Source organism: Equus asinus, chromosome 19 (assembly GCF_041296235.1).
Source record: "Equus asinus isolate D_3611 breed Donkey chromosome 19, EquAss-T2T_v2, whole genome shotgun sequence".
In the NCBI taxonomy this organism is placed as follows: Eukaryota; Metazoa; Chordata; class Mammalia; order Perissodactyla; family Equidae; genus Equus; species Equus asinus.
In genome coordinates, this window is record NC_091808.1 from 4164029 (window position 1) to 4182697 (window position 18669).

The following is an 18669-nucleotide window of genomic DNA, read 5'->3' on the forward strand; positions in this document are numbered from 1 at the left end:
GGTCTGTAACTTCTCCAGTTTACTTTTTATTCTAAGAGTGCTGATTCTTCTAAGTACACTGTTCTTATCCACTGTAAATGCACCTTTTTTTTTAAACAAGGAGAGAAAAATGAATTGATTTGATATGTTTAAAAAATAAAAAGATAACCCAAAAGATACAGAGCAATTAATATGAAGTCAGTTAAATAAAGACCTTCTTTCTCAGTGGGAAAAAAAAAATAAAAACCACATTGCTAAAGTCTTTTAACATTTCATTTTTTTAATTTTTCTAATAGTACATTCTTTAAAAGAAGTTAACAACTTCAATTCCAAATATAAGGATTAAATAATGCAAATGAAAAGCTATCATTTTCAGTGAAGCTGTTGCCTAATTATCCTGGAAAAAAAGTATTCTTATGATTGAACTGATGCAAAAATCCCTTAGAAAAGCTTCATTTGTTGCCTGGAAAGAGTCTTCTTAAGGTCACTTTTACTTCTGGACCATCCTCTTGTTTCTAGTGAGAGAGTTTTGCTTGGTAATGGCTTGTGGTTCCACAGTGTTTTGTGTGTGAAAAGCATGGACTAAGAGATACTACTGAAGTCGCTCAAATTGTAGATTCTGCCAGGAAAGGAAGTCCCAACGCTGTAACATTTCCCCTTAATTTTCAGCAAGACACATGAAAAGAAAACTCAAGTCCCACTTTAATCTTTACTTTGATCACCATTTTAAATGGCATTAAGAGGCTGCTGTGCCATTGGAGACAGGGCTCCCACGGGCCCAGTGTGCTTATTAAATCACCTGCAGGTTTGGAGAGATGGCCCCAGCCTGGGGTCGGGGTCTGCAGACAGAGGCATCTGGTGGCTGCTGGGGCTCCCATGGTTGAGCCAGCTCGGGAGCACGAGGGAGCCGAGTGCTCACTGGGATGTTCTCGCAGAAGCAGGGGAAGCAGCAGCTTCCAGAACAGGAACAGAGAAAAGCCTAGGAAACAATGCTCCCCATTCACCAGTCGGGTTCCCGCTCAGAGCTGGTGTTCACTGCTGGGACATAAGCGCACTCCGGTTTGCTTTCATTTTTTCCAGACGCTTCACTAAGTGGCCGTTGCTTACTTCAAGCTCTTCTGTTTTGTCCAGTGCAGAGCGAAGCTGGAAACAAAGAGGAAAGGCAGCTTTGAGGAAGTTGTTCCCTCCAAACGTCACAGGATCGCCAAGATTCCAACCTTACTGAAAACTGCAATTAGAACCTGGACCCCCACTGAGATCCTAAGAATACACCCATATCTGTGTGTGTATACAGATAGTGCTTAATTTAAAAAGTAACCCAAGGTGGGAGATTCCAGCCTCATGAGTAACAAGGGAACCTTCCTCTTCTGAAACAACTAGACCCTGGACATGGTGCAATCTTGGGGATCCTGATGGTCCCAAAAGGTAAGTGAGGCAAGCAAAGAAAGAAACAAAAGCTGAGCAGGGAACAGCTGCAGGAGGTGGTCCCCATAGCCCTGGGAAGCTGGGAGCAAGGTTTCTGCAGCCAGAAACCAAAGCAGGAATGCCTGAGGCCAAGATGGTCACACCTGGGGGCCAGGGCCACAGAGCCTGGGAGTCAGGGCTGAAGCCACATCAGCAGGGAGCTGCCTGGACCAGCAGGCAGCCAGGCAGAGCACAGGTGCCCGAAGGTAGGGGTACAACAGCCAGGTGACTGTGGAGACATGCATCACTAGAAGAGAGTCTGCAGCTCTGCTTCCAATCCAAAACCCTCAAGGAGGGTGGTTGGGGTTCTGGGACCAGGTGAACGCCCCTGCCCTGCTTCTCCCCAGCAGAGGCCGAAGCAAATGCAAACCCTCTTTGCAGGAAATTTCCCCAAATCAGGCCTGGAGTATTCCTACAAATTCAAATCAAGCATAACCTCGCAAAACACCGAACACAGAAAACCATTTAAGTCAAGGGAAGCAATAAACCACAGAATTAGACCCGAATATGTTTCAGTTTTCAGATGTGGAAAATAGAACAGCACTGTATGAAATCTTTAAAGAAATAGGGATACAATTAACAGAGAGGCATGCAGGACCACACAAGAAACTACCAGGAACGAATAGACTTTAAAAAAAAAAAAGGAGGTGAACTGGAAGATCTGTGCAAAAACTGTACATTATGCAACTGAGAGAGGTAAGAAGATGGGAAATAGAAAAGACAGGTGGTTAGGAAATGTGGAGGCTGCCCGGAGAAGGTCTGACACCCTCTGATTAGAGTCCCAGAGGGAAAGTGGAGAGACTGAGAAGAGGACTTACTCAAGGAGATCATGGCTGAAAATTTTCCAAAACTGATTTAGAAAAAAGACTTCCCAGATCCAAGAAACACAACACATCCCAAGCAGAATAAATAGCAAGAGAGCCACATATAACACAGTGGAGTGAAACTGTATAGAAACAGAGAGAAAGAGAACTTGAGAGAAGCTAGAGAGGAAAATAAGATCCCCAACAAAGGGCCCATAGTCAGAGGGACAGACTTCATGGGGGAAGCCAGAAGATGGAGGCAGAATTGCTACAATCACCAAGAGGAACGACCAACAGGGATTGTGCCCTAAGCTCCTAAGTGGCCAAACTAGGATGTCCTCCGTGGTCTGAGCATGGCCCTTCAGGGTGGTTGGGATGATCTCACAATGAACAATCCAGGGCGGATCTCCTGGTGGTAAATCCTCCCTCTTCTCTCCCAGCTAGAATGTCATTACCCGTTCTTCTCCTAGAAACAGCCTAGAACGTTTACCTCTCTTTGGAGTTTCCTTTTTTCAGCCTTAAGTTCATCTTCTATTTTTTCTGCATTTTCAGCAGCCGATTTATAACGGGATACCTGACTCTCTAACCTTATTACCTAAAAGGAAGGGAAAACCATACGTATAAACGGATAGGCCTGTTTTCTTTCTCCAATGGCTTTATCATATTTGAGACCAAAGGGTATGATTTAGTAAAATGGGAGACTACACCATGCAAATAATGATAACCTAGCATTTTTGACTAGTATACAGGGGCCAGCCAAGCAGCTATTTGTTCAATATTTTTGAGCAATGCGATACTGATACCTAGTGGAGACTTATTTCCTCTCGGACCCTAGTTCCCATGGTGCTGATGCCCTTGCTGCCACCTCTCCCCTCTGTGGGACTATTCTGCTGGCAAGGAGGTAGGTCAAAGCAGAGCGATGCTGGTAAGGCAAATGTCCCACCAGGACCTCAGCTCCAGTCTAATCTCTCCCCGGGTCGGTGGGACAGGGAGAGGGAGCAGGAGAGGGAGAGGGAGAGGCAAGGAACTCACAGAGAGGAGTGAAAGGAGGAGGCTTTGGGATGGCATCCACAGCCAGGGCCTGCAGTCACGGACAGGAGCAGCCAAGGCCTGCCCGAGACTGTCACTCTGCCGCAATCAACGGCACGCTTCATAACTCATCACTTTCTAGTTGTGCGGTTCTCATTTTTTATTTTGTAAAAATTCCAAAAAGTCCCAGCCATGTTTACCCACAGCTGAAGGGGAAAGTACCTGTTTTACCTCTCCCTTTGATTAGGACACAATTTGCCCCGAATTTGCCTCGCATGCTAGAGGCACAAGCACCCCAAATTTAGCAACCAGAGAGAGCCAACCTGGCAAGAAGAGAGAGAGGGAAAATGCAGGCAAGAGGGACATCCTTAGACAAACTATTTTTAATTAACTAAACTATTATTTTTAAGAAACAAAATTTTTAAAAACTGCCTAGCCACATTAGCTACTTTCTACAACGAACCATTGTTTATAAAGGATTAGTATCGATGCTAACAGCCCAAATCCTAATAATGACCTTTCCTTGCGTATTTTCTCTCTTTGTAGGACACACACTGAGGACCTTTCTGGTTCTAAAAAAATCTCTGCTGCTTTTTATCCTGAGCCTCACAGGGGTGAGTTCTAGCAAAGAAAACTTCAGTTAATCATCAGTTCGGCTGCCCATTGTTGTTTACAAGTGTGCACGTACATTTTGTTCTAATGCAGTTATCTCTTGCTCAGATTTTGCAAGTTTAAATTTGAGGTCGCTGATCTGTCTGTTGGCATCCCCTAAAGGTTGAAAGAGAAGGAAAATTTGTTAAGCTTGTGGGCTTTTAAAATGTTAAAACAATAGTTCCTGGGAACCAAGCCCTTACTTTGTAATCCTCTCGGAAATCTGTAGGTCCTGGCCTGTCGACCCACAACTCACCCAGGCTAGCATAGGAGAAGGCGCTCTCTCCCCATGGACCCAGGCTGGCAAAGCACCCAGGGGAGAGAGTGCCTATGAGCAGAGAAGACAAAGAAGTGGTGGGGTTAGGGGAAAGGGAGGAGAGAGACTGGGCATAATTTTATTTCCCTAAACCTTTTTCTAGTTTACTAGCATATAAAAATACCTTCCAATTTTCCCATACAATCAGCAGATCAAAAGACGGCTATATCCAGCATAGCAGATGTGGTTTCTCGCAGGGCGTCATGTGGTGGTACCTTGGTGCCCATTCTGGGGCACCAGTTCTCTTTCTTAGGCTCAGACAGAAACACCCTTGCTCTGCCCACCTGCCCATCCTTGTTCTATACCACAAAGAAACCTCTTTCCGCTTTTGTACTCAAGGGCTTTTGGGGGGACATGGGGAACACTGGGCATTCTTTGCCACGATTGGTTTCCTCCTCCCGCACAAGTACAATAAAAACAGCACATGGGAAGGAGTTTACTTATGCACAAAGATTGACATTTACTCTGTAGATCCATCACATGCATATCTGTTCCGTTTTCTAAGACACCATCTTCGGGGCGCAGATGGTCCAGCTTGTCATTCTTCTGCCTCTCTTCCAGCTGCCTTTTGAGTTTCTTAATCTGGAAACACCCACCAACAAAGTATGTTAATTTCTCTGTTCTAAATGAGTTTGAAAAGCTGAGCTTAGAGCCCATCAGAAAGGGAGCAGCGTGTAAAGGATAAAACCAAGCTCCTGTCATTACAATGGGATGTTGCTTGCAATTATTTCACGTGTCTCTAGAGTGCCAGAGACAGGGGTTACATAATAAACCAGAAGAGAAATGTTGTGGAAGGTTACAATCTACTCTACAATCCACCAGGAAGATAGGGAGCCTCTCTCCTTTAACAAAGAAACCCACCCAAGTAAATGACAAACCTTCCCACCATTAGTACTTACTCTTCTCTGAAAGTAACAGTATAATGGACAAAAATGGAATTATATTTACCATATCAGGCATGAATTATTTTGTAAGTCTGGCTGAAAAGTTATCGCTAAGGTTGAAATTCCTCTTGTATTCAGGAGGAGATTGTGCATAAAATAGTTTGAATGTTTAAGAGTTAGCAAGTCAGTGTGCTATGAACCTTGCTTTCTTTACTAAGGAGCCAGGAAGGGCCACTTGGAGCCTTCCAGACACAAAAGGACTGTAATGGGGTTCCCAGCAGAGCCCTGTGCTCCCTCAGAGAACCCGATCAAGTCCAGGTTTGCCAGTGCAGGGAGCTGGCCTTGACGCAGCTTTCCTCTCTCCATGGGAGAGAGACACGTGTAGTTGGAACTGCAGTCAACAGCCACGACTGTAGAATTTTTTGGTGTATAACGGGGAGTCTCCCAGCCCTTTTCCTGTTAACCTTCAATCTCTGTGGACTCACTGGAAGTCCCGACACACACTGAGACAAGCAGAGCAGGCCCCCAAGCACATACAACCATTGGTGCATGCTGCTTTAAGAAAATAAGCACAGAATTGCCATGGATACTGTTTGTAAAAGGTCGCAGGAACTTCAAAAGAATCCTCCCACCACAATTTGGTACTTTCCCCCATTTTGAGAGAAATCTTCAATGGAATTGTAAAAAGTAAGGCAAATACCTTTGATTAGGACTGTGAGGGAAAATGGGAAGAACTGATTTCCCTTCCAAAGTGATTGTGGAATGATTTAATAACAGCCCTGCATGCAAGAAAGACCAAATAGGACAACTGTTTAGTATTTCTTGAGGTAGAAAAGTGTGATGGACCACAGTTAAAACGACTTTGATCAGCTAAAACGAAGAAATTATCTTCCGGAAACGGGTGCTGATCACTGAGAGATTACAAAGCTGACTTTGACAGGCCAGTAGAAGCAAGAGGAGTGATGTCTGGAATGACTCCAACTTCCTTGCCTCTCAATGGTTAATCCAGGCCTTCTACATAAATATTTAAGTAGCAAATCATGGAGAGTGTAGCAAATTCAGTTCCATGGCCTTGAGTCTTTGAGACATCCTCTCCAAACGTCATGTGACTTCTGATTTTCTACTTCGATAAAAATATTAAGAGTGCCAGTTGGCTTGATAGTCCTTTACAGGCATGATGTGTTAGGGGTGTCTTGATGAAGCAAGAAGTAAGGAAGGGAAAGTTCATGGTTTCTGGTGCCCAGTTAGGGAACTCATAAAAGTAATAAAAAGATTGTTACCTGTTCCAATAAGCATTCCCGTTCATCAACAAGCTTTTTCAACCTAATATCTAAAGAAATCAGAAAGATACAGGTTGAGGTGAATCCGTGGACCGCACCTTTCAGCAAATTGCTTAAGTGAAGGGTGAGCATTCAGGTTAGTGAATCTGAAGATGGGGGTATTATACACGTACCACAGTGAATGAGGCCACACACAGGACTGGGGAGGAACTCAGCCAATGGAGGTTGAGTTGCGTCAACCTCCACAACATGCTTGTCTCGTCAGGGGCAGCATCCGGCTGCATGCAACAGGCTAATCTTCTACTTTGGGTTAGCATGCAAGAGTTCTAGGGCCAAACCACACTGCAACACAAGATCTCACAGGCTTCATGGTTTAACATCATTAGCAAGGTACAGACACGCTGAGCATCATGATTAAATATCACCAGTATTTGCACTAGCCTTGACTTTCCAAGTTCACATGCCAGAAGTATTTCTCTTTCTCGTTTCTCTCCTAGACTCACCAGTGTCAGAGTTTTGACTATATTTTTACAAATCCTAAGTCTGCTAACAACACATCGCTAACTCACTTATCAAGAGTGGTTATTCGTTCGAGGAAGAATACGGTCAATAGCTTACTTAGGTTTCTGTCATTCCTCCCACCCCAGATATATAAGTTTGCACCCCTTCGCTCTGAAAGGGTGTTGACTAATAACAATCTTCAGAGTACAGAGAGGGGTTAGAGGTTTGGGCAAAACTCGACACCAGTTTTAAGGCAAAACCAGGATGACGTGATGGTGACAGAGATGCTAATGTGTACTGTGCCCCCTCTCTGTTGCAGCACTGTCCTAGCAGCTTGTGCCATCACCCACAAAGCCCCATGGGTGGCACTGTGACTACATTCCTCTTCTACAGATAAGGACCCGAGGCCCAGCATGATTAAGTAGCTACATCCCTAACCACTGCACTCCACTCTTTTTCCAGATCTAAACTCAGACCTCTGAGTTGGACCCGGACTCCTGGCCCGAGGCTCTCATTCCTGAGGGGACAGTGCTCTCACACTGCCCAGGTTTTGATTCGCCATGGGAAACGGAAATAATTCATATAAAACGCACCTTTGTTTTCCTTTAAAAAAATGATCTCTCCCCATTCTAATCCAGGTTACACGGTTTCTCTAATTGTTTTTCCAAACACCCTAAGTTGTTATTTTGAAAAGCACAATAACAAAATAAATGAAACCAGAAAATGTTAAGCATAATATAAATTTATGATATTTATGAGTTACATTTTAATTTACATACAAATTGCTTCTGACAGATATTTTACTCTTTCTCTTCCATAAACCCACCCAACACTGAAACAAAACTTTTTTGTAGTTATAAACCCAGCTCTTTTATTCAATATGGCTTTTCACTTTATTTTATATATTTTATATTCCTATATACAAAAACGACAGGCATCATAAGAAACATCGAGTTTCCCAGAAAGTGAACTTGAAGCTCATATATCTATTGCACAATTTTATCATATACTTTTTCTATTAAAAGACTTCAAATAGTCTAGATAGCAAGTAAAAAAAAAATGTTAAAAAGTAATAATAGGGCTAGCAAAAAAAAAATAAGGGTAATCTGACCTTTAGTCTTAGGTGAGAACAAGAAAAATCAAGAGAGAAGTGGAACTTTTAAGGAAGGTAAATTTTAAAGCAGAATTGGAGAAGAAAGTTAAAACTGAATAGTTTCAAGAAAATGGAAAAAAGAGGGGCGAGCCCCATGGCCGAGTGGTTGAGTTCACATGCTCCGCTTTGGCAGCCCAGGGTTTCTCTGGTTTGGATCCTGGGTGCGGACCTAGCACCACTCATCAGGCCATGCTGAGAGTGCGTCCCACACAGCACAACCAGAAGGACCTCCAACTAGAATATACAACTATGTACTGGGGGGTTTAGGGAGAAGAAGAAGAAGAAAAAAAAAGATTGGCAACAGATGCTAACTCAGGTGCCAATGGAAAAAAGAAAGAAGCAAATTTATTTGATATGAAGAAAATGAGTACTCCTTTTTTATAGCTTTAAAAATCAAGTCTAACTTGTCGAGTGAATAGTGATACATCATTGATATACTTATTAAAATACTTAACAAGAGCATCACAAACTCCCATATTTCCTAAGCAGCATTGCTCTTCATTGGTCTATAACACTCAATTTATAAATAGACAAACTATTCATTTAAAGACCATAGTTGCAGTTTTTACAAAGAAGGCCTCAAAGAAAATGAAGCCACAATGTCTCAAATTTAGAATTTTCCTTTATACTGGGAAGTTAAAATGAGTCAGTGACTAAAGTTATTTTAGTAATATTGTTAAAGAATTACATTGTTTAAAATATGGTTTTTCTATATTAAATTCCAACAAATTTTCTGGTCTGCATTTTAGAGAGAGTGAGGCGAGCAGAAAGAGGTAAGGCCTTACAGACCGTCCCTGGGGCAGCACTGGAAAGAAGCATGGGAATTCTCTGAGCTCCTGGTCTCCTCAGTCTGCACGTTGTCACCGGGATGACAGCAAGGTCAGCCACCAGCATCAACCACAGTCATTAAGCACATCTTTTTAGTGCTTTACCTGGGTCTGATCCTCGCCACAACTCTAAAAGGCAGGTTCTAACCCCATTTTTTTCAGAGAGCAAAATGAGGTGCAGTGAGGGTAAGTAGCTTGCTCATAATAACAAACTATCAAGAGTATAATTTTCCTCCTGTGAGTTAATGTCAGCCATCATGGGCCTCCGGTCTCTTCTCCCTATTGCAGAGCAAAGTCACCATCCCCCGCGTATTGGCAAAGACAAAGAGGGGGACACTGAGGTCTCTCACTAAGTACAGTTCTTTACTCCCTCCTCTAAGTAAGTTCGATTATAATTCACGTGGACAGTTTCGACCCTCGCTGGGACCAGCCTCCCATCACAGGATAGCAGCTCCTTCCTGCAAAAGGCAGAACAGGGACGGGTTGCTAAAGGCGATTCTTTTTCTCCAATTACACGGCCCAAGAGGTCTGTACAGATGGGAACTCTTTCCCGACATCAGCCGCCGCCGGCTTCAGTTCAGCTGAACAGCTGAAGCCATTCAATCTCGAAAACTCTGTGAGTCTTTGATGTGAGAGGGGCAGTGGATAGGGTGTAAGGGCAAGAGCGAAAGGGGTTTTCTTCTGAAAGACGAAGTTTTCCCTCTCTATGACCATCACGCTGAATAAGCACATATTCTGAACACAACACACACACAAACACTCCTTCCTCTCCTCTTGGAGCCTGGACACTTAGAACGAATCTTACTGTTGTTTCGATGGCCGTGGTGGCATGCTGTACAAGGAGTCTATTAACAGAAGACAGCAAACCCAAACTGTAAATCCACAAAAGGAGCATTCCAGGCTCCTAGTGACAGTGGAAACTTAAATATTCAGGTCATTAGGTTTTCCGTTAAATGGAAATACTAAACATTATAGCAAGTGGTCAACGCATCTCATTCTTAAAATCTCTTTCAAACACTTAACTGCTTCCTAACCTTTATATGTTTATCAAATAACATCATTCAAAATTCTAACTTTCCCTATTTTCTACATACATGCATTATTATACTTCATTATACTTTTGAAGGAAGATTTACGTTTTACATACAGTAAGCATGTTCTGGTTTGTGGCTGAAAACCATCCCAGCTTTTTGATTTAAGGTGTCAGTAGTCAGTGTTTCTCTCTGTTCTATATTATGGTGAAACCTCAGTGGTCCAGGTGCCTCTGGGGATGTGGCTGACAGGTAATCTTTCAATTGTTTTCTGAGTCTGAATCTTTTGACATTGAACCTTCCAAATTGCCTTATACACTTCCATGCCTTCTTAAACTGAATATGCCTACGGCAACCATTTCTTGATAATTTAAGGCCCTTCATGTGAGCAACAATTACTGTGCTGAGCTGTAATGTCATTTTGCCCTTGGAGCAGAGTAATTGTTCCCAATGAAGGCGCTTAGATTATCAAGGAATGGTTTGGCTCTTCAGAATCCTCATTTTCTTCTACATTTTTTGCTCACTTCCTGATTCTCAGCTGTCCACTCCCACTACAAGCTGAGCCCTGTCTGCTTGTTCCCTAGTACAGTGCCTTCCATATACAAAGTGATCAAAAATGTTTATTAATTACACAAATGAGTGAATAATTGAGATTCTGGATGGCTGACTTGAGGGATGAGAAGTAGACCATAATGTCCTAAAATGTGCTGTTGAATAACATGGGAAAGGAAAGAACTTAAAATGGTTTGATGATTTCACCATTTAGTGAGTTTGGTTGCTGAATCACTTCCCCAGAGGCCTTTAGAAGTAGGAAAGAGGGCTGTTTCCCCATGTGCATTCCAGTGTGAATGCAGCTTTGCTAAAGTTAGAGACGTCAACTAAAACCTGTGCAAGTCCTCTGCAGCCCTTGAATTTGAATCTCTAGCAAGCCTCATATTTCTCTATTTATAGGGCAAGAATGGAGAGGATTTGTCAGTCTCATTATCCTCTATTTTAGGACACTTACACAGAAATAGTCATGTTTATTTGCCATTTTCATTATACTCTCCAAAACCCTCTAAGTATTGGCATGTGGAACAGAGCAACAGCATGGAGATCCTTCTTAATGGGCTCCTCATGAGAACCACCGATCACAGGAGATGCTGTGAGGGAAGATGTTCTCAATTCTTCCAAGGGTGGTCCAACACTAGCCTGGGTCTAGACGCCGGGAGAGAAGTTCACTCATTACTGGCAAAGGGCATAAGGTGTGAGTCCTTCTCAGAACCCCAAATGGGAATGAGCAACCCAGAAGCAGACAGCACTTTAAAGATGATATTAGGTGTAACAGTAGCCACAGTCAGAATTCAACTGGCCCAAAGAGTGGAATCACAGGCTGTGAAATTACAAAATGTTTTTATTTCAATTACATAATAACACTTATTATGTTTGCCTCAAATTTTATTGAGGTTTTGGTCTTTTTTGTACTCAATGATATCTTGTAACAGTAATATGAATTCATGTACTCTCATAAATTGTCAACAGCATTCATAACGTACATTTCCTTGTCATTTTAGTCTTTGACAATTATTTTTTTTATTTAACTTCACAATTACTTTTTAATTGCTTCTTTATATAAAGAATATATATTTCCTTCAGAAAGATCAAAACAAGAATTTTCCGATAAGAATATATGGAGAAACAACAAACAAAAATATTTATACCAAAATACCCAAAGGGAGTCAACTATTTAAAATATCCTGTTACAGTCTAATTAGCCGTTTGCATAAGAACATGAACCTTTTGAATTGCTCTTCTGAACAAGGAGTAGACAAATAAAGAAATCATTTTAAGGTTAAAAAAATGAATTTTAGGTATGATTCTCCCCACCCAAATACTCCAGTGGGAAATGCCATTTCAATGTATGTCTCTTCCAGGAAAAAATTAAAATCTTTGTATAAAATGACTTTGGTGCATAACCACCATGAAGTGAAGTCAAAATCTACAAAATAAGTTGAGGAACTGTCAACAATGAGATCCAAAAATATTGGTTTAAGACAGAATACTTCCATGAGGTAAAGGCACGTAAGACCTCGCTAATATGATTCATTATTGTCCTAAGGTGCAAATCTTATCACTCAGCACCCTATATGCTAGTCGGTCATTTATCTCCTTTTAAAATAAAATACCATACGAGTTATAAAGTACATATCAAAATCAAATATGAAAGTACATATATTTGACTGAGACAAATTAAATTATGCTCATCATGTGGAAATAGAATGCTATTTGGTCATTTTAAGTAGATGCGACGTATTTGCTCAGGAACATCCGCATTCATATCAGTTAAAGGCAAGGGCTAAATATTTTTCTTTGATTTCAGGCAGGAATCTAAACAGTGTACATTATTGTTTGATACTACTGGAATGCTCTCGATTAGAACTTACACTGATAACAAATGTGTCTTCCTAATCTGGGTGATAACTTACTGATGAAATATAAATCTACAAGTAACAGGCTATAACTTAAAGTAGGTATCTAATTCGGTGGTTGATTGTCATATGGTGCATCTATATCCATCTAGAACATTTTCTGCATCTGACCAGTGGAGATAACAGACAAGAGTCTTTACAGTTGGACTTACTGTGCAGGCTTGGCCCCTCTCTAGAACTTTGCCTTACAAGCAAGCCTCAACTTATGACAAGGAGCAGTCTTCTTTGCTTTTGCCCTTCTCATTTCTGCCTCTTATCTCTTCTCCGATTTCTGAATCTGGCAACTCTCCTGCCAGTGCCAAGTCATCGTTTTCTAGACTATTGCTATCTGAAATCTTCCCGACTATCTGACTTGGATATTCTGACATTACATGCCCCTCTGTACTTTCTGTTTGAGAGGCATCATTAATGTCATTTGAGGGACTTTCATTTTCGAGCAGGGCGCTGTCGGACGCTTCTTCCTTCTCTGGTTCTGGAGGATGGCTTTGAGTGGCGCCATCTGCTTTAGCATCATCTTTTGTAACACTTTCATCTAATTCTTTATCACTAGTGTCTGGTGATTGAATTGTATCATCTTCAAAATTTAATGTGTCTCCATCAGCTATTACTTTCCCTGCTTTAGTGTTTACATCGTAATCTTCTTGGTTAAGGTTTCCATCCGACTCAATTTTAGGATTTTCTGGACAATCCACATTTTCACTGTTTCCTGCTACAGTTTTCTGTTCTGGATTTTTACTGACCTCATTTTGTGCTTCTACAACTGGTTTTTCGTCAGTAAATTTGACCTGCTCTTCTTCCTTAACTTCACGTAAATCTGGATTCTGAAATGTTAACTCTTTCTTAACGTCTTTAAGGGTTTCTACAGGGGCTGGTGATTTTTTCTTCTTATTTTTCTTTTTCTTGTTCTTTGTCTTCTTCTGTGATGAATCCAATGCTTCCCCCTGTTGGTCACTCTTTTCTTCATCGGCTTCTTTCATATCTAGGGGTTCTCTTTCGGCACCTACCATACCTGGACCTGTTGCTTGCTGAGCACTGTCTTCGGCTGCTGGAGAAGACGGGATGGTTTGGACTTCCATCTGGATTGGTTTCTCACCCCTCAATTCCCTTCCGTCATCTTCTTCTTCATTGTTCTCCCCACCTACTTCTGCGCACTGACTTGGGATTTCCTTGGGCTTAGCCACTTCCTGGTTGGTGAGTTCTTTCTCTAAATCATGCCCTGTGCTTGGGTCCAACTCTTTGGGGGCATCTACCACACATTTTTCATCATGACTCTCGGTGTCATTGCTGTCCCTTGGAGGACTCGAGGCTACTGTGCCCACTCGCTCCTCAAATCCAGTTAGCCCTGCCTCTACCACACCCTCTGTGGGGCTCCCATTCTGCTCCCCAGTGTCTGTACCGCTCACCCTTTCAACTTCAGATATTTGCAAAGGAGCAGATTCCTGAGATGGTTTTACGCTAACATCTCCCAAGTTGGTTTTAAAGTCTTCTTGTTTTTCTTCTTCCTGTTTTTCTGCAGATTCTTTACTTTGGTTTTCGATATCCAAGGCATTACAGCCATCCTGCCCAATCACAGGCCCTGGGATTTCACTATCTAAATCACTCCAACATTTGGACTCCTCAACGGATGCTTCCGTCCTATCATCTGGCCTGTTTAGGACCTCGTTTGACTCTACCTGCTCTGTATTTTCAAGGAAGGAAGCATTCTCTAGAATTTGGCTTTGAACCTGTTCCTCATCGGTAGCATTTGCTAACGTTCCTAGGGAGGGGGCACTGTCTTCAGAGGGTTTCTGGTCCTCAGCATTTTCACCAGGATGTAACACCTCTGTGTCCACATAATCCTTTATTGGGTCCTCTTTGTGCTGTTCTTGCTCAGTATTCTGCAAGATTTCTCTTTTCCCCACATTCTCCACAATTTCATTTTTCACCTCCACTTCATTGGCTCTTCCTAAAAGACCATTGAGAAAATTGAAGGGACCCCATGATGTGGTGACCAGTTAACATATAATTACAATGTAAACACATGTCCTCACTCCCACCCGACCCCATTCCTAAAGACAGAGAGAGTCATCAAAGAATCACACGAAACAGAAGCCTTTCTCAGTTCTGTGCGGCAAAGCAGCCACTGCATTAGCAAACGTTTGATCAGCGGAGGCCGCCGCCACCATCGCAAAGGCAAGAGCGGCTGCTGGTGCCATTTTGTGTGAAATGATTTTCAAAGGTGAAGTTAAGTTTTAACAAATAGAAAGAGCTCTGGACCAGGCAGCCAAACAATCAAAAATGATGGGTTTAAGAAGGACTTGAGGTTCCTGTTCCCCATTCTCATTTCCCAACGCATATCTCGACAACTCATACTTTTTCAGTCGTCAAGCTGCACTGCGTATCACCCAGCCCCAAAAGGTGCTTTCAAGTAATTGTTTAAAGGAACATCCAGTTCATCTTAAGAAACTTAGCCTCAAGGTCAACCTCAAGGACGATACTTTTGAAATAGCTCATCTAAGGAAAAAAGAAACCTACTCTCCACCACCTAATCAGTCTTCCTGAGAAAACAGCCTGTGCCCTAAAGACCTGGGCTCCATTCCCTAAGGGAATGTGGAGAGTTCCAGCAGGAGGCACATGCTTAAGATCAAGATGACCACCTAATTAATAATAAGTTATTCATCAGTTAAAGAATTATGAATTAAAGAACATGTTACTGCTTTGGAATGAACAGTCATATTTTAGATTCTCCAAACAAAAAAGTCAAAGCTTGATAGTTCTAGAACTCAATGGTCTCCATAGTGGGGTGCACTTACCCCAGGGAAAATGGAGAAACTAGCAGCATGTCTATTTAAAGCTAGCTTTACTTCACCTTTTAAAAATTTTATTAGTGCCTATGTTTTATAATGTACATTTTATAGTAACGAGATAGTATATGTATGCAAATTAAAAATAAACATATATATTGAGAAGTTACCACAATCCTTTACAGATAAGGATATGTGATCCAAAACATTAGGAGACCACTTACAAAATGATATTTCTGGTTCTTTAAGCATTCATTTCACAACAGTTACTGAAGATTTAGAAAATGTATATTTGAACAAAAGCAGCACGATCAAATTCTTAGCTGCCCAGGTAGCTAATATAAAGGTATGGTGGAAATTTCTTTATCTTCTTTCAGCAACTTTTACACAATTAAAAGACCTGTCTTCCTTTAATGGTCATAAAGATAGGGAAGCGCCTCCCTAGGAAGCAAGTCCTGAGAAGCTAGGGCCTACAGGTTTCCACATTTGCATAAATAAAAAGAAATAAAAAGAAAGTTTCCAAATGGACATCAAAGTCATGGGCCCTGACCGTATTCCAGCCTCACTGTGAACAGCTGGAAGATGACTGGAACCAGGGGCAAGTGAGCTCTTATTCGCAGGCTGCAACTTCAGGCTGCACAACACATTCTGAAGGTTTATCCCAAAGCCAAATATTATGACAAATATTAATGAGCGAATCTTTTCAGATATTTGCAAATTGCGCCAAAGACTCCTACAATCTTTTGGATTTTCCAATTTATATTCTTTCAGAAGCAAAAGTTTGACACACAAAGGAACATTCCCCTGTCAAAAGGACAGGCACAGACTCTCCTTGGTAAGGAACACCCTCCACCCGGACCACGCTCCCCACCCACGGCTACCTGCCAAGACATACTCTGTCACAGGCCCCAATCTGCTGTCCACAGACACCTCATACCCTCAAAACTCTTAACGGTGTGTAGGATGTGCAATGTTGGCTTGTAAACATGGTCAACTAACCTACTTTACAGCCCCTGTCATTCTGATCTTTTTTGACAATTCTGTAATGGAATAAGTTAAAAAGCCGTACGTGGCACATATCTGAGCAAAACTAAACAGCACTGTCGAAACTGTCACTTAATTTGAGACTATTTTCCTTGCATTCACAGTCTCACTTAGTAGCTTTGAGAAGCAAAAGAAACGTGTTCTTAAGCCATCGGTGGTGAGCACTGAACAGAGATGCAGGCCAGACAACACACATGGGTGATCACATCGTTTGGGAAGGAGATTCCCATGAAGTGACAGAACAAATGGCATGCTGTGTGATTGTTAATTGATCAGTGATGAGTACTCCAATTCTAATAATGCATGGAAGGTGACCCAGTGCTGACTGGAAGACGGAAAGAGGAAAACAAGACTGGAAGAAGAAAACAAGGACTTACCTAGGGTCCCATCCCCTGTCGCCTTGAGGGCGTTCAACTCTTCTTTTGTCATCTTGGTGGGACCTTGGGCTCCAACATTATTGAGAGTGTCTGAAGTCTCTCCATTGGTAGCTATTTCTGAATTTAGGATTATTCCATGTTTCTGGGAATAAAAACAGGCTCATCGTAATACTCACTGAGTGATATCAGGTTAGACTCTATTTTATTAATAATAATAATAATAGTAATAAAAAAACTATTTCTCCTGAAGTAGAGGAAAATCCTACAGAGTCAAAGAAGTGTCAGGCACCACACTGGTCAGTATTCCATCAAAACACACAAATCTAAGATGACTTCCTCCATGGGTTACTTCTTTCTTACATGTTCCAATCCATGTCTTAATGTACTGGTGACAAGACACTTTCAACAGGCATCCTTTCTAACTGGAGGTAATGGCCTGTGGGCTGCCTCAAAGTGGAACATCAAGTAAATCACTGTAAAGTGACCTTTACTTTTCAAACCCTGGTTGTATTCTTTAAAAAGAGAGACCCATATAGAGAAAGAAGTATGTATGTGTCCTGAAAGGAATGAAGGAAACTTATGTTACAGGAGGAATAAAGAAGTGGCTAGAATGTTTGGCATATTCAAAAGAAATATAATTCACGCTCACTACATAGTGAAACATTTTAAAACAGCTACATTTCACGACTCCAGGATCCCTACCTTATCATCGGTCACTCACTCACTGCCCCCGGCCGCTCACAGGTCTTTCTCTTGTGCTTGGAGACTTCTCCAATGCTGGACGCACGGCCTCAGTGAGGAGCAGCTTTAGGAACCTGAGCCCTAAGCCTGTTCCCTCTGGTTTACTGCTCTGGCCTTGACCCCTGAACAGAAGAGGTGGCCGAACTTGATATGTTTCCATTCACAATGCAGGAATTTGCCATGGCCATACCCTCTCTCAACACTGCCTCCTACAGTGCTGACAGCCTACCCACAGCTCTGGCTCCCACTGCTGCCCATTGGTTTTTTTTTTTTTTTACTCAGTGTCCAGCAAGCAGCTGAACATCCCTTGACATGGCCCAGACAGGACATGGAACTTTCCTACAATCCAGTGGATCTCAAAGTCTAATTACTATGAGCCTCACCCATGTTCAGCCAGAGAAGTCCTTAAATTTGAGCAATGTCCTAGAGAATTTATTAATGAATATGAGAAAAAATTTAAACAGTATATCAAAAAATTCTTGGAAATCAGAGTTGATTTCAAGGTCAGATATGCTTGTAAAGATCTAAAGGCGATGGGCATATACCCCATTGAATCTATATTTACTTCATATGTCCCATTGGTGTCAGTTAACCTAAGATTCGAATTTATTGACAGAACTAAAATCAGTGACGTAAAATTAATTAACGCCAGCATACACACATATCCATTCTTGGGAATCCCAGAATTTGCTGTTGTCAACTGGATTTTATTTTTAAACTATATTTTGGCTTCCTACCTTGAATTCCTCTTTCAGCGTGACTATTTCTTCTCTAAGATCATCTCGTTCACTCCTTATGGAATCAAAGAACTCTTTCTGCCTCTCTAATGCCTGAGTGTGTGGCAGAGCAAAGAGAGAGAGAAGATTCGCATGGGTAAGCAGGTGACTTAAGAAGCAGGAATAAGGAGGACCTTCTACTACATAAAACACAGACAGGCTTAAGGCATTAGATAGAATCTGCTTAAAGATACAAACAAAATGCAAGTAACAAGCTTTTCACTAAGTTTATGCCAGCCAAGAAACATGACTCTTCATGCTCCCTGCAAGACGGTCACATTTTGAAGGCACCGGAGGCCACGTGGCTTGCATCATTTTCTAGCTTAGTTGGTGGTTTCACAGCACTGTGTTAAAAAAGTAACAGAAGCGACATGCCCACTGAGATGTGGGATAAATAAAGAATAAGAGGAAATGCTTGAGAACCCCCAAGTGACAACTATTTTAGCAATTTAGACTACTTTTCTATATTGATTCTCAGTGTTTGTTGTCACAGATAAACATAAAGTGGTCCTAAAGCACACACACACACACACACGCTCACAAAATCCCAAATAAGTGTGGA

The 18669-nt window shown here is 41.8% G+C and overlaps 1 protein-coding gene across 50 annotated transcripts in view; it reads right to left on the reverse strand.

Moving 5' to 3' along the window:
* Window positions 1–238: 238 nt before the first annotated feature.
* LRRFIP1 (LRR binding FLII interacting protein 1) overlaps window positions 239–18669 on the reverse strand; it is a 137699-nt gene continuing 119268 nt past the window's right edge. For 27 of the 50 annotated variants that reach the window (XM_070489307.1, XM_070489305.1, XM_070489285.1 and 24 more), the window contains 3 exons: window positions 18069–18161; window positions 16591–16732; window positions 11294–14331 (listed from right to left, as the gene is read on the reverse strand). In XM_070489307.1, coding sequence (XP_070345408.1) covers window positions 12590–14331; window positions 16591–16732; window positions 18069–18161 — 1977 coding nt within the window. In that variant the 3' untranslated portion in view covers window positions 11294–12589. Of the gene's footprint in view, window positions 1123–2736; window positions 2842–3963; window positions 4044–4706; window positions 4825–6406; window positions 6457–11293; window positions 14332–16590; window positions 16733–18068; window positions 18162–18669 lie in introns of those variants that run through there. The other 23 variants (XM_070489317.1, XM_070489316.1, XM_070489313.1 and 20 more) reach the window with 5 other exon arrangements.